Here is a 15,431-nt window from a genome sequence, read left to right on the forward strand (position 1 = left end):
ACAATAAATTTAAAGATTTTTGATATATTTTTTGATTTATTATATATATTATTTAATGTAGTAAATTAAACAAACAAAAAATTTCAATATATTTTGTAGCATAAAATTAATTATATTTCATGCGAATTTAAAATTATTTTAATGGATGATTTACATATTTATTGATGAAAAAATAAAGCCAAAAAAATGAATAACTTTCTCCTTATATATTTCCTTTTTTAAAATATTTTTTATTAAAGATTTAAGCCTGCAACGTTTAACTTCAATCTATTGCTTCTAAACGTGTTTGGCATTTAATGTATTCTTGGAATTTATTTTTTTTTTTTTTTTTTTTTTTACATTAAGGTTAAATACATTCCTTATCGGATTTGATTTTATTTCAAAATTATTGTAAAATTAGAAAATTATAATGAAATTATTTTGGTTATTATAATTTTATTTTTTCTTTTTTTATCATTTTGAGTTTTTGATTCACAAAAAAGATCTGAATTATATTGCTCTATTTATTTTACATCAAATGTTATAACTATACTATAATAGATAATATCAACATAATAATTTAGATAAACTTTAAAAAAAAAAGTCATAACAATGTATTTCCGTTAATGATATTAGATGCAGATTTTACGATTATAATATATTACAGTATATAATGCATACACGTTATTGATAATAGATGAGCAAACTAATACTAGTAAAATATTATCATAAATTATCACAGATCAAGTATAAAATAGATCCTAAAATTCAATGCATTCTTTCATGTCTTGGTCCATTAAGCCTATTTTAATCTCATTCTCAAAGTTATCAACATTATTCGACTAAAAATAAGATCACAATAAAGTAATTAAAATTGAAATTAAATATCAATATAAAAAACAAATAGACAAAAAATAAAATATATGATCGATTATAAAATATCTTGTATATCTTATAATAACATAATATATAATAATATAATATATTGTTTTTTGAAACAGAAAATATATCTATTTTTTAGATATTAGATATTAAAGATTAAGACACATTGTAAATGTGAAAGAGAAATGATGCAATTATATTTAATTAACATCACTATCTTATAATCAATAGTAAGTATAGATAAAAAAAAGCAAAAAAAGTTAAAGAATAGAACAGAAATTTAAAGAATCAGTGGCACCATCTTTAGAGTGCCTTAGATGAAACATGAATATAAATAAAAAAAAAAGCAAATAATAAAAAAAGAAGATAAGCTTAGAATTAAACAATAACGCCATCTTTTGAATATCAAAGATAGAATAAGGTAGAGTAAGAATTAACTATCAGCGCCATCTCTTAAGTATTTTTAAAAATACCTTCATATTCAAAAGATGGCGCTAAAAACTAAATTTTTATTTTAACTTTATTCTATTAGGTATAATAGTGCAAAAAATAAAATAAATCTTGCAGTGCAATTATAGACAAATTGCAATATATATAGAGAAAAATAAACATAGGATAAAAACTGACCCTTAATACTATTTTTTTATTTTTTTTAGAGATAATAATATATATAATTTTGATTATATCTAATATATCTTCAATATATTGATAATTTCTTCTTACATAGTTCAATATTTTTTTCTAAATCATAACGAAATATATTCACTTCAATTAACAGTAAAAAAAATGATAGCTTTTAATTAGCTTTAAAAGTAGTATGCATAAAGTAAGTATCTAAATACGAAATATTAATTGAAAATACTTTCATTATTTTTTTTCTTATTTTTAATTTAAAGATATTATATTTTCAACTTTATAATATTTCTATATATCTTTATTTCTATTATTTCTATATATCTTTCTTTCTATTCTTCTTTATATTATTTCTAAGAAGACAATTTCACAAAATATAATTTACAGTATTAGAAAATAGTTTGTAGCTTGTGTTTATTATAATATTGTAAAAAAAAATTGAACGTATAATTATATTAATTCGCTGAATTTTAGATCGAGAAAGTTTAGAATCATGATAGAAAAAATAATTTAAATATAACAATTTCATGAAGATGATTTTATATATCTTTGGACCAACTTTAAATCATTAAAATATATTATTTTTTATAGATTTACCAGAAATTGTTTTTCATAATTTATTTACTTTGTTTTTTTTTTTTAGTAATCTTATATAATTTGCATTTTCTGAAAATGCATCAAAATACATCAAAATTATATATAATAAATAAACAAAAAAAGACTAGATAAAAATTTCTAAAACATATTAAATTTTTTTATCACGCCCCATAAGTTGCCAACTGTTGATTGATCCATTCTGTGAATTGTGCTACATTCGTATAAACAGCAGGTAAATTTGACGATCCGCAACCAATTCCCCAAGATACTATACCAGTCTAGAAAAAAGAAAGTCTCTCAATGCCATTGCTTTTTTTTTTTTTTTCTTTTTTGGATAACATCTGTAATCCATACTACTATTTGCAATAAACCAATACCTGAAAGTATTGTCCCGTAGCTGTGGGACATACCAAAGGTCCACCACCATCTCCCTGACACGTGTCCCTATTTGTCTCGCCCCCTGCGCAAATGAACGAACTATGTAGTTGAAAATATGGTCCCAATTTTGTTGCTCGAAGCCGATTTTGACAATCAATTCTATCCACAATAGGAACCTCCACTTTTCGTAGTTCAGTTTGATATGTCCCACCTGTATCACAAAGATTTTAATTAGCAAGACTACATTATAGGATAGATATATCATTTAAATACATTTTTTGAGCCCCATTACCATTCTTATGTCACATGCAATAGCATCAAATATAGCAAAAAATAAAAAATATCTAAGTATGTATAAATGATTATCTTATAGATAAATCTTATATAAATTTTCTCAAATTATTTCTTTTGAATAAAACAAAATTTTACGCTAGATTTTATTCGAATACTAAATTAAAATCATAATCAAAATCATATACGCGATCGATATTTCAAAATATGAGGTACAAAGTTTTATAAAACGTTTAGATTTTATATCTTATCTGTGACAAAATTATGCTAATAAATCTAAAGAAAAAAAATATATATATATAAATATAATAATAATATTTACCGAATGAGTTTTTTCCCCAACCTGTACCAATGCATCTAATACCAGGAGGAAATATCAATCCTTGTTGCGGAATACAAATAGGAACAACATTTACATTCTGTTTTACCGGTGCATTTAAAATGACTACTGCTATGTCATTAAACAAAGCAGCACTATAAAACTGAGGATGCGTTACTATGACTTTTATGTTCGCTTCTTGAAAAGGCACCGGTTGATCGCCAGGTTGATACTTCAAATCCCACTGACCAAAACGCGCTATCGGTCTATTGCTTCCTAAACTAACGAGTTTTTAAAAAATTTTTTTATTGTTGATTTTACTTTTCAATAATTAAAAATTCATTACATTTTATTATACAAAATTAGCATAATTTGCTTACTTGATAACACAATGTGCAGCTGTAAGAATAGCACTATTTGTAATCATAGATCCTCCACATTGAAATAAATATTTACCATCCGATTGTATTGTTAGTAAGGCCACCATCCACGGAAACTCTGCGAAATATGTTTTTCCAGTATCTACAGGATAAGGTTGGGCTGTGAATAAAAGAAAACAACTAATTGCAATAAAATAGAATTTTCTATGTAATATATTCATGGATTAATATATGTTCATTTTTGAAAAGTTGATTTTAAAATATTGATCGACGATTATTTGTTAAATTATTAAGATAGTTTTACCTCGTGTTAAATGAAATGAGACAGAAACAATGTGACAAAGATAGAATTATCTCATTTTATCTTTCTCACTTAAACTTATTGTTTACCATTTAATTATTTAAACTACTTACTGTTACACGATGTAATTTATTAGTACGAATAAATTAAAAATAAAACGTTATTTAATTATTATTATAAAAGAGGGATTCAAAAAAGTTTCGAAAAACATTAATCTACTATTTACCTGCCGCATATGTTTTGTTTTGTATACCACATCCAATTTGCGAGAACGAAGCTTCCCCGTTCATTATATTCTCTCTTGATTCTTGCGAGTCACGATTTCTTCCTATATTAATAGCAACAGGTCGACAACAAACTTCATCCACAGTTCCACACGCAGAGAGCCTCGGATCAATGACACCAGCGCCATCGAAACTAACAGAGTTTCCCGGCGCGCACAGCCAATTCTTCATGCAATAACAAGCCTGAGAGGTTCCAGGATTTCTAATGGACCCAATAACCACTGGAATCCCATTCCCATACGATGGATTTATCCCTTGACAGCAGGAGGTAGGTACAGGACACGTCTGTTGTCCGTAAGAAACTAGAGGATTCACGATTCCAACATTTACAGGGATCGTAACGCCATTGCTACACTGGATTGCGCTTCCGCATAAAAGGCAAATTTGTGACGAGGCAAGCGGCGGGTATGAATATTGTATTACACTGGTTGGTTTGCAACAGACCATATTGCTAACGGGACACTGTATATATTGCGAACGGGGATTGATCACACCTTCTCCAGACGTGCCTATGATACCATTTGGCTCACATTGAGTCACAAGTACACAAACACAAATTGGAGCAATTGGCAATACTGTGTTAGTTGGAAAAATAACTGGTGGAAGTGTCGAAGTGGTTGTTGCTTTTGTAGTGGTAGTTGGCGCTTTCGTGGTAGTTGGTTTTGTAGTGGTCCGCATAGTTGTGGTAGTGACTGTAATATTTGATGGACGACAACATACTTCTAAATCTCCTGTACATCTCCGATATCTGTTTTGAAGTCAAAAGTGATTGACAATCGTATTAATCAAAAGTTCGTAACAAAAGACTCTTGTCAATTTTCATTTTTTTTTATAGAGAAATAAAAAATATTTTGGCATCTTTAATTTTTCTATCTTTAAATTTTAATGAGATATTGACAAAAAAAATAAATAAATAAATAAATTGTGACTTAATTGGATAAAGATTGTTCTTGTTATAAATTTCTCAATATTTTTTTATTGAAATAGAAAAACTCACCGAATATCGATTGTTCCAATACCATCCGTAATTATGGTACGATTAGCATCGCAAAGATAATACGGTACACAAATGCAATCCGCAGTAGGTGGTGTAGTCGGCACTTGTTCTATTTTGTGAATTTTCTTTTTTAATTTAAGTAAATGAAACAAAAATAAAGAAGGCGATTCCTTATGAAATGAATTGTCTAACGTTCTCACTATGCCTTTATTTGGCTCGTTTAACGCTTTTGAAATCATTAATAGAATCGTGATAGCGTATGCTAACGTGAAGAGTCGCAACATGGCTTGTTTCCTGTTCGCCGGTTCGTTTCCTAGTGAACGATTTTTAGCGCCAGTCAACGTTTATGTATACAGGATGCATCGATATTTCCTAACATATGAAGAACGTACAGATTTCATACAAAAAGCTAATAAATATTTTATGTTATATATAGATCAATTGTCAACTTTCTAACACAATGATGGTATTATGACTTATCCACCGAGCCAAAGATGTAACCAGATAAAATTAATGTTTCCGCACACGTCCGTTCATCACAACAAAATATTTCTTTCTAAAAGGATTTATTGTATATTTAATCAAGGACTCTTTGACACGCTAGATTCTTTTACAATAAAATGTATTAAACGATTATTCATACAACTCGTTGTAACGAATACAATAAATGACCTACTTACCTAACAAACCATTGATAAATGTTAAGTTACCGGTATAAAATATTGTCCGTATTCACGACTGCGATGGGCGATTGCGATATAAATAAAGTGCATTTACGTTATGTTGAACGATCAATAAATTACTTGCATGTAATATGGATTCAAAAAAAAAAAAATTGAAATGTAATATTGAATTAAAAAAAAGAAAAAGACCGTTTCAGCTTATTTCAAGAGATAGCAAACATTATATAGAATTTGTTGATTATCGATAAGATTGATTGCATCTATAGCAGAAACGCGCGAAACAATTTGTGTTTGTCGATGCGTGTAACCATAAAATGTGAACAGTTTCCATGAAATCCATTGTCATACAACAGTTGACAGTTTACTTGTAAAATACATTTTTTTCATTTTTTCACTCGCAACGATTATACGTATCTCTATGTTATTTTTTCTGGGTTTGGATTATGACATAACCTAAAATAGATAAAGGGAAAAGGCAGGAAACGTTCACTTGTACTCTATCTTTCCAGCGTAGAGCGCGTTTTAATAATGGCAACTGACAGAAATGTAGAAAAATAATGTTACAAAATTTATTTTTGATTTAATACTTAATAAAAAACAAATTTTATACTAAGAACAATATATTTAAATTAAATAAACCTTGTTTCTTTACCAACAGATTGAATTTTTTTAAAAAAGATTTTTTTATATATATATATATTTTTTTTTTCACTTTTCAATTATTTTAAAATAAAGGAAGTATACTTATTTGGAAGGAAGTATACTGAATTGCGGTATTTTTTTATAAACATTATTTCTTTTATAATCATGATACAAATTATCAGACTACATACACTTAAATAATGACACGCCGATAACATAATGTTAATAATAATAATATTATAATAATAATAATAATAATAACACAAATAACATTAATAATAAGAAGAATAATTAGATACAAATATGACGGTGGTACGCAAAAATGTACTCTAAAATTACAATGCAAAAATGGCGAACGAATCATAGTAAAATATCAAGATCAAAGTAAAATATAAATATTCACTTTTGATTCGCACAAATTCAAAAAATAAACAAATCATTCATATTGATAGAAATTTTATCAACAAATTAGAGGAATTGATATCTTTTCTTTTTCTTTATTCGAAGATTTGTGAAGATTTATACCATTCGATCGGCTCGCCATTATTATGTGCTCAATAAAGGACAGAACATGCGATGAAAGAATAATCGCGTGGAAATTAACATTTGTACAATTCTGGTTGGATCATCGAGGAATTATATATGTTGGATGATGAACGAAATCGTGGAACAAATAAAGAATACTACCAGCGTTAATAAACGTCGAAATTAGCTACCTCTTGTACGGCTGTGACTCTACTCTAGCTGCTATTATTACGTTATCACCTGCCACTCATAATCATAAGTCACACACTGGCATCAGATTACGGTAACGTCATCTCGCGTTTTATTGTGAATCATCTTTTATATGCGAGTGACGCTGGCAACAGCAATCGCAAGATGGTTTCTTTCTTAATTATTTCTGTCATAATTTTTTTTTTTTTTACATACATAAATGTAAAAAGAAAAAATTATTAGTCACATTAAGAGAAATTTCGTCTGTCTGTGCTGGCGTTTTGTAATGGCGATCTTACTTAATGTTAATATTCTCTTTGGACTCTTTGTAATGTATCACTTTTGAACGATAATACTTTGAACGATAATTACAATTATCAACTATAATATATAAATATTAGAAATACAACATCTTTATAAACAATTCATATTTTGTGGTATAAGAAATACTATATATATGTATGTATATATATATATATATATATATATTATGTAGAAACATTAATTTTCATTTCTTCGTTGCACTAATAAACTACTTCACACTGATAAACTCAACGTAAAAAAAAAAAAAAAAAAAAATAAAAATAAAATAAAAAGAAATAAAAAAAAAAAAAATAACGTAATGTAAGTATCGTTGTAAATCTCTAAATATTTGTTCTAAAATCAAAAAGACAACGATGATATTGCGAACTACCGTTTGATTTCGCAATTAGAACTTATTAAATGCTATGAGTCTTTTTCTCCTTACGCACAGTCAATAATATATCATACACAAATATTCGAGTGCAATTAATTTGACAGTCAAACGTATTGACGTGTCTTGGAGAATATATTGTCATTCTTATTCTATACATAATAATATCCTAACTATCAATTATTATATAATAGGAACATAGCCGTAAAAGAATATAATAATATATAATTATAATCAATGTACACATATTTACGAATTGTCTTACTCAATTCAAATATAAACTTTCTGAAATTACAAATTAAAGTTATATACTTTATAAGAGTTCGGTTAGAAAGAAATACGTATATACTTGAGCAATACAACACTAAAAAGGACAGAATGATCGTTCTTCCATTCTTTTTAACATGCAAAACCTTTAGCAAGTCATTAGAAACGGTATTAAATTGCACAAAATAATAGTAACTCGATTTCAAGACTGCCCAGGAAGTCACATCTCTTCAGACGTAATCTATGGTATATCATATACTTCTGCATACAACAAAGTAACTGTTAGATTACAAGTTGCAAAATCAGCCAATCAATTTTCTAAGAAACAACTATTTTCTATCGATTTAAATATTAATATTAAATAATAATATTTAAGTAATATTCAACTTGAATTCAAAATCCCTGAAAAATTGCCCAAAATTTCATAAATTTAACTAGAATTCAAAACTAGTTTAAATCTAGTTACAAAAATAATTGTCACTAGTTACAAAAATATATAAACACAAAAAAAGAATTACAAAAGAACTTTGATTATCCGAACATTGTTTAAAAAATATAATGAAAATTGATTAATGAATACAAAAGAAATAAAAAAAAAAATAAATTTCATATAAATATTTATCTTGAAAATATTTGTATTTATATATTTATTTTAGAATTATAAATTAAACGGCATTTAAAAATTAATTAATTTTACGTTATTTTCACTTGATAATAATACTTTCCGAAATCTGTTTTCTTTAAATTATTAAAACAAATCTTTTTCAATTAGTTCGAATAATCAACGTTCAACCGTACTTAGACTAATATATAAAAAATATATTAAATGATTGCCTAACTTAAATCGAAATTTCAAAATCAAAATCAATATAATGAAATTAATATATTTACGTGCTCGTTTATTCATGTTAAATATATAAATAATATTTTGCGTTCGTTGTTTAATTCGACTCACGTATGTATGTATTCTGAAAAAGATCGATAAACCAAGAAATAAAAAAAAAGCCTCCGCCTGGAAAGAGCTAAGAATCCGACCAGCTATGGAAGTACCAAAGAACAAAGGAACGTAAACACTACAGCTAGTATTATCCTTCGTTTCGATCTGACCTTCGTCGAAGCTTATGGTCAGATTCACAGGAACGAGAAAGGCTTTCTTTGGTTTCAAAATAATTATAATGCATCCAAAAACGTATCGAGAAATCGAACCTGCTTCTATTCTTCAATTATTGCTCGAAAATAACGAGCATCATAGAGTCCGATAAATTAAAAGTGAAATGAACGAGCTTCGTAAACTTCTCTATGAAACATGTCATGTAAATTGGTAATATACATATAATTAGAAAAAAGTTAATTTTATATGCAAAAATAAATTGAGAATACAAAATAAAATCTTTTTATTTAAGATTTTTTAAATAAATTAAAATTGAAAATTTATTAAATATATATGTGAATTTGGATAATTTTCAATTATATAATGAATAAGAGTTTATACTATACTATAAAAATAAATAAAAATGCAGAATAAAATTTTTTTGTTCAAATTCCCATTTAATTAAGAATATATACTATATTATTATAATAATCTAAACACTAATTTTTTGTTAATAAAGTATATTCAAGAAGTATATTCAATTAAAAATTAGCCAAATTCACATATTAGTATTTGATTTGAAATTTTCAATTGATATTTTTGAAAATAAAACTTCAAACGAATGAATTTTTATTTTAATATTCTATAATCTGTTCTATATATAGATATTTTCAACTTATTTTTATAAGTAAAAAAACTTTCCTTTGCCCTTTCTTTCTCTATGGTATATACTATCATTTAGAATACTCTATACTGTCATACTTAATGCTGTCAAATGATTAAGTATAAGTTTTAAAAGGAACTATATGTATCTCATTGGTCCATCGTCGACTTTTTAAGAAAAGTCTAAGTATCTTTAAAAAGAAAAATCTTTTCTTCTACGATTTCTAATAAACATTAGTAATGTACAAACGCAATCTCTATGTTACATATTTTGTATAGATAAATAAAACTGCGTAAATGTTTTTAGTCTCAAATATCGCCTAATATTCTTTTTTAAACTTAATTAAACGTACTCTGTCCATTAACGTGTCTCGATAAAAAACTTTTTGCTCGAAACTATTAAGATTGAAAAAACGTGATTTGTTTTGTTGTGATGATTTATAAAAAATCAATTGTATTCGTAATCATAAACAACGTGGATTTTTTAATATTCATGAGTGTCGTATAAAAAGTCTTGAAGAGTTTTATTAACATTATCACAGTATTTGTTTGTAAAGTTTCAATCTTTTTTAAAGTCGTTTTCACACTGACAAACATTTGTCGACAATCTTAAGAAAAATATGGATATTTAATGTCAATGTTATGTCAATGCATGTAAATGTACATACATATATGAAATTAAAAAAAAAAAGTTGAAATTATCATAATATTAAGTGATGGCTTGAAAAGATGATAAAAATATTCATTTATAAATAAATCTTTTTCGTAATCGCAAAGGAAACTTTACAGAAAAGTGACACGTTTGGCGAGAGTATATGGCACTCGTTTCGTATAAATAATTTCTTATGTCTAAAATGTCTTTGGATACAGCCTCTTGATTATCTAAACTCCAGACGATTCATATTACGATTCGAATAATAATCTTTTTTATAGTTTGCCTCCGAGCTTCGGTGGTTTATTTTATATTTCCACTAGATATCGTATTGTCAAAACCGAAATAAATAAATATGATGTAAAAAGAGGAAACACAAAGACAAAGTAAATGAAATGTAGAATAAACTTTTTTTCTCTTCTGCTTGATCGATAAGATGAATTTCGTAAGATCCAATGGCAACCGAGCAACGAATGGTAACATTGTTTCGAGAAATCGTTACTAGGAATTCAATTATATTCCTGTAAGGCACTTTGGTTCGTTTATATTTGAAAAGATGCGACGACGGTAAAATTACCTGCCAGCAGATGATACCGAAACGCTCGCGAGAGTTGTTAAGGATGGAGGCACCACTTCTTCGAAATCCTTGAAAAGAAGATATACTTTTGATGTTTTATGGCACAAGGATGGTGACACGTGCTCGAGTGCCACGGTGTGTTTTATTTGACGCGTCGTTTGCCCATAGAGTTTCTCAATAGTTTGAACGCATTTACTGTTGCCAATGTGCCAGGGTTTTTGGTGCCTTTTGGACAATACTTGACCGTATGAGCTATGTCTCCACACGCACCACAAATTGGACACGTATAAGCCCTAACGATTTACAGAAAAAAATGATATGAGAAAAACAATTTGTGGCTTTCTCAAAAAAGTTTTTTTTTCAACCTTCCATAATATATATATATATATATATATATATTTTACTAACAAAGTAATGATCTTGACTTTATTTTGTTTATTCTAAATCTGCTCATTATTCAAATTTTTAAAATTGTTTTGAGTAAATGCGTTAAATATTTAGTTACATAACAATAATCGGCGAAATATTAAATGAAATGAAATTTTGCTTATGTTCAAATGCATTCAAAGATACTACGGAAGATTATAAGAAAAAAGACCGAAGAATAAAGTTAGAAAAAAAGTTACCTTAAAACTGGACAGGAGACGCGACCATCAGCATCTTTTAGCAAGTGTTTACGGTAATAAGCCTCCTCTTCGCCATTATTTCTACAGAAAACGCATTCTGTAGGCAAAGGTTTCTTATTTTTCTTGCGGCGTGGTGTTGTTTCTGGCATTGTAACATTGTCCAAATCTGGACAATATTCAAAATCACGTCCATTATGACGGAACTCCTCCATTACATCCTCGACTATAATTGTCAAGTAATGTTATGTGTATTGCATTCCGTCAAAAAACATAAAATATGTAAAAAATAAAATACAAAGAATAAATAAGAAGTTAATTCTACGCTTAAAATCGAGAAAAAAAAAATATATATATATATGAGAAGTTTATAATCTTAGAAAGTTTTCAAAGATGATCGAAAAATGATAAAAAAGAAATATTTAATAGCAGATAAAATTTGCGATCTGTATATTTTTGTTGTGAATTTAATGTGATACATCGTAAGTCGAGAAAATAACGTCCGTAGGTGTTGGGTTTCACGGTTTGTAAACATTGTCGTCCTAATTTTTCGAATGACGCAGAAACGATATTATCGTTTAATCGAAAATATATAATGTTTGTAACAAGTATTATTGTTGTCAACGTTTAAAAGCCATCAGAAAGTTACAAAAAGCTAACGTTCATTTAGAGTTTGTATTTTCATCTTAAATATGTATGTGTCGATACGTAATGAAATACCAGCCTGCCATCTTTGAACTCCTTTATCCTAAGTCGAATGTTTCAAGCAAAAAAGCACGCGATCTTCTGTTTACGTTTATACAATCTTAAACATCTGTATCACCCAGACAAGAACGATCACTTATAATCTTTTTTTTTTTCTTTTGTCTTTTTCCCTCGAAAAAGCAAATGGTCGACAGACTATCATGTTTATGAAACACTATGAAATTATTAAGTAATACCAATATATTAGTTTTTTTTACATAATTCAATGAATTCGATCGAATAAACGTTTCTAGGAATCTCTTGAACGACGTGTTATTCAGCGGAACGTTTTAGAATACAGAATTCCTCTTATCGATTCGTTTGTTTACAAACTATGGAAAGTATCTACTAATCGGAACGCGAGTTTATCACGCATAATGAATCATGATCAGAACGCACGATTTTAAATCGAAGTATATTACAACGCGATAGTGACATTTCAAATTGAGAGAGAGAGAGAGAGAGAGAGAGAGAGAAAAAAAAATAAGCAGATATCGATAGAAAAATATCAATTTTGACACATTTATAATTATACGAATTAAGAATGTGTCATGCGCAGGTTAATGAGAAACGATTTCTTCTTTTAATCGAAACAAATGATCATCGATGACAGTTTATCCTAAGTTATGAGGAATCCATGATGTGAAAACGATTATTATATAAAGGTTATTTTTACATTATTTTATATTTGATTTAAATTATTTATATAAAAGAAGGAAATATTAATAAGAAATTTATATCATAATGTAGAAATTAATGTAAAAATTCATTGTGACATAAATTATGATAAAAATATAGATTAATACGTAGATATATTACACAGAGAGAAAAAAAAAAGAAAAATCAAAATAAATACAAATTAATATTAATATTTTTAATTTTTTTCCATAATCGTTTACGACGCAAAAAGATTACATTACGTCATATAATCCATATTATGCAATCTAGATAATTCGAAAATTTATAAATGCAAAAATTTGAAAATGTAATAAAAACTGTCTTATCGACGTTTTACGTATCTAACGTATCAAAATCAATGAAGCGCGTCTCATTTCAATGGATTTTTATCGTCGATATTATTGTTCAACAAGTTTTCCAACAAATTTTATACTTTTAAATAAATTGACTTACCATTTGGAACAGATGTATTTTCTGTCTCGATCGAAAAATTGACAAATAATCTCTTGATCTCTTCTTCGAGGCTAGTGTTGAACGGATAAAAGAAGTTCGACACCTGTGGCATCGGAAGTTTTTGCATGAGCGAGACATGCATCGCGAACAATAAAAAGAAATTACGATAAAAAACGAATAAGAAAGGAAACTGACAAAATCGCGTGCACGTAACTTTTTCGCGAGAAGATGGAAGACGAAAGATCGCGAATAACGATAAACGAGAAACGTCTCGATCCACCACAGTCGAGTTTCGAAATTCAACTGCCGTGTGCCGAGCTAGGATGTCACTTTAGCGTAACCAACGATCGCGAAGAAAGGATCTGATGGTGGGGATGATGCCTCCATACTTGAATCCGTATTTCGTATATTCAAGTACTTATGTATTACACATTCCTGCAAAAAAATTATAATAAAAATATACAATTTAATTATTAATCGATGATTAGTCTATAACATGATTTTGAAATTAATAATTCAATGATGGAAAAGGAAAGCGTGAAATGTGAAACTTGTATGTTTTGTTGGTACTTAAAAAAAATGTGATTTAACGTTGTTGAATTTTCAAACGGTTTTATTGAGTTTTTATTAAAAATTGTTGATGAAATTTTTGAAATGTAATATTCGGACAAAAGAGCGAATTGAGATGAAACGAATGCCGTATCGAGATGTTTGTATTTCCTGGACGGCTCGAAAGGTCGAATCGCTTTGATCTCGCCGCGAGACGACAGTGACGTTAAATTGTAATTTAAGTCCACAGACATTATGCCAGGCTACGAAAGAAGACACAGTTTTTCACTCATTTATTTTTAATATCAATATGTATATCAGTTATATAAAAATACTGGAAAACGATCGTTCGCATTGCGGTACTTTTTTAACGATCTGCGTGTACTTTAATGGTTAATTAATGGTTCGCTTGCGGCAACTGGTTTCGATCGATGAATCGAAATCGTATCTTTTTTGGTGAAAAAAGAGACAAATGAATATTCGCTAATCTTCATCTTTATTGTTACTGTGTAAATATGTAGGCACTGAACAAATAATGTTTCATAATTTGTTTACAAACATTTACATTTACTGATCTTCTTTTTTTGTTCAATCATTGAATATTCTCTGCGAGCAGCTTGGCCACATTAGCCAAGACCGCTTTTAATCCATCTGCTCGACCTTTTTAACATCCTTACGCGTAAATATCATTATCGTCTTTCAGCATTGTATGCGCTCGACCCAATTTCTAATTACGATCTCAATATTTTATCAATATATATATATATATAATATATATATTTATATATATATTTATTTTATTTTGTTATGTATATTTTAATCTCTATCCGCTAATATAATGTTTTTCTAGTCTAAAAATTACCACGATTATTAAAGATAATATATACTTCTGGGAAATTATAATTAAAATAATAGTAAATATAATAATATGTCAAACATATATGTCCCGTGTTCATGTGTATGAGTGTAAAAAAGAGAAAAAGAGATAAAACGATAAAGGAAGAGGGAGAAAAAGTGAGAAAGATGGATGGAAAGAACAATGAAAGAAAAACAATGAAAGGAATAAAACAAGACGCGGTTCGTGAGGGAAAAAAAATTATAGATAAACACAAATTCTAAACTTTGGCTAATGAGAAACAATATTCCGCAGAAGCGAGAACGCGACGTCGTTCCATCGATCGATCAGTGCCCGTTATCGCATCTTTCGATGATTTTCAAAATATGTGTATATATGTTATTAAGTAAATAAACGAGAATTAAAATCTTAAAAATGAAAGAAATTGAGATTGAGAGAAAGAGAGAAAGAGGAAAAGAGAAAGAGAGAGAAAAGTAAAAGGAGACGAATAGGCAGTGGAAGAGGA

General features: G+C 27.9%; 2 protein-coding genes and 1 long non-coding RNA gene across 4 annotated transcripts; 1 reads left to right on the top strand and 2 right to left on the bottom strand.

Annotated features, from left to right (window-relative positions):
* Positions 1-1,484: 1,484 nt before the first annotated feature.
* On the bottom strand, positions 1,485-5,420 carry LOC100870973 (uncharacterized). Its single transcript, XM_003691648.4, is given in 7 exon segments — positions 1,485-2,369; positions 2,469-2,680; positions 3,083-3,360; positions 3,460-3,619; positions 3,987-4,792; positions 5,042-5,381; positions 5,384-5,420. Coding segments are annotated over 7 exon segments (1,950 nt in total). The 3' UTR covers positions 1,485-2,252.
* On the top strand, positions 4,101-6,340 carry LOC147658562 (uncharacterized). Its single transcript, XR_015294532.1, has 2 exons — positions 4,101-4,312; positions 4,377-6,340. It is a non-coding gene; the product is annotated as an uncharacterized LOC147658562 (long non-coding RNA).
* Positions 6,341-10,255: 3,915 nt separating this feature from the next.
* Positions 10,256-13,823, bottom strand: nanos (RNA-binding protein nanos). 2 transcript variants are annotated; one of them, XM_086915504.1, is made up of 3 exons: positions 13,522-13,823; positions 11,650-11,872; positions 10,256-11,316 (listed from the first exon to the last, which is right to left on the bottom strand). In XM_086915504.1, exons 1-3 carry the CDS (start codon positions 13,661-13,663, stop codon positions 11,166-11,168), a joined length of 516 nt encoding a protein of 171 aa, XP_086771630.1. In that variant the 5' UTR covers positions 13,664-13,823; the 3' UTR covers positions 10,256-11,165. The 2 variants fall into 2 exon arrangements, with proteins under 2 accessions (XP_086771630.1, XP_086771635.1); XM_086915509.1 differs by having other exon boundaries at positions 11,030-11,316; positions 11,650-11,815; positions 13,522-13,820.
* Between the last annotated feature and the right edge of the window lie 1,608 nt (positions 13,824-15,431).

The sequence above is a fragment of the Apis florea genome, unplaced genomic scaffold, assembly GCF_048593485.1.
Source record: "Apis florea isolate Af1SG1 unplaced genomic scaffold, ASM4859348v1 contig_2153_pilon, whole genome shotgun sequence".
Taxonomy (NCBI): domain Eukaryota; kingdom Metazoa; phylum Arthropoda; class Insecta; order Hymenoptera; family Apidae; genus Apis; species Apis florea.

Excerpts from the sequence above, each read along its gene's own strand:
- nanos (XM_086915504.1), bottom strand. The coding sequence starts at position 13,663 with ATGCATGTCTCGCTCATGCAAAAACTTCCGATGCCACAGGTGTCGAAC. Across the intron at positions 11,873-13,521 it reads AAATACATCTGTTCCAAATG|TCGAGGATGTAATGGAGGAG; the intron begins GTAAGTCAATTT and ends TGACAATTATAG. Across the intron at positions 11,317-11,649 it reads GTCTCCTGTCCAGTTTTAAG|GGCTTATACGTGTCCAATTT; the intron begins GTAACTTTTTTT and ends GTAAATCGTTAG.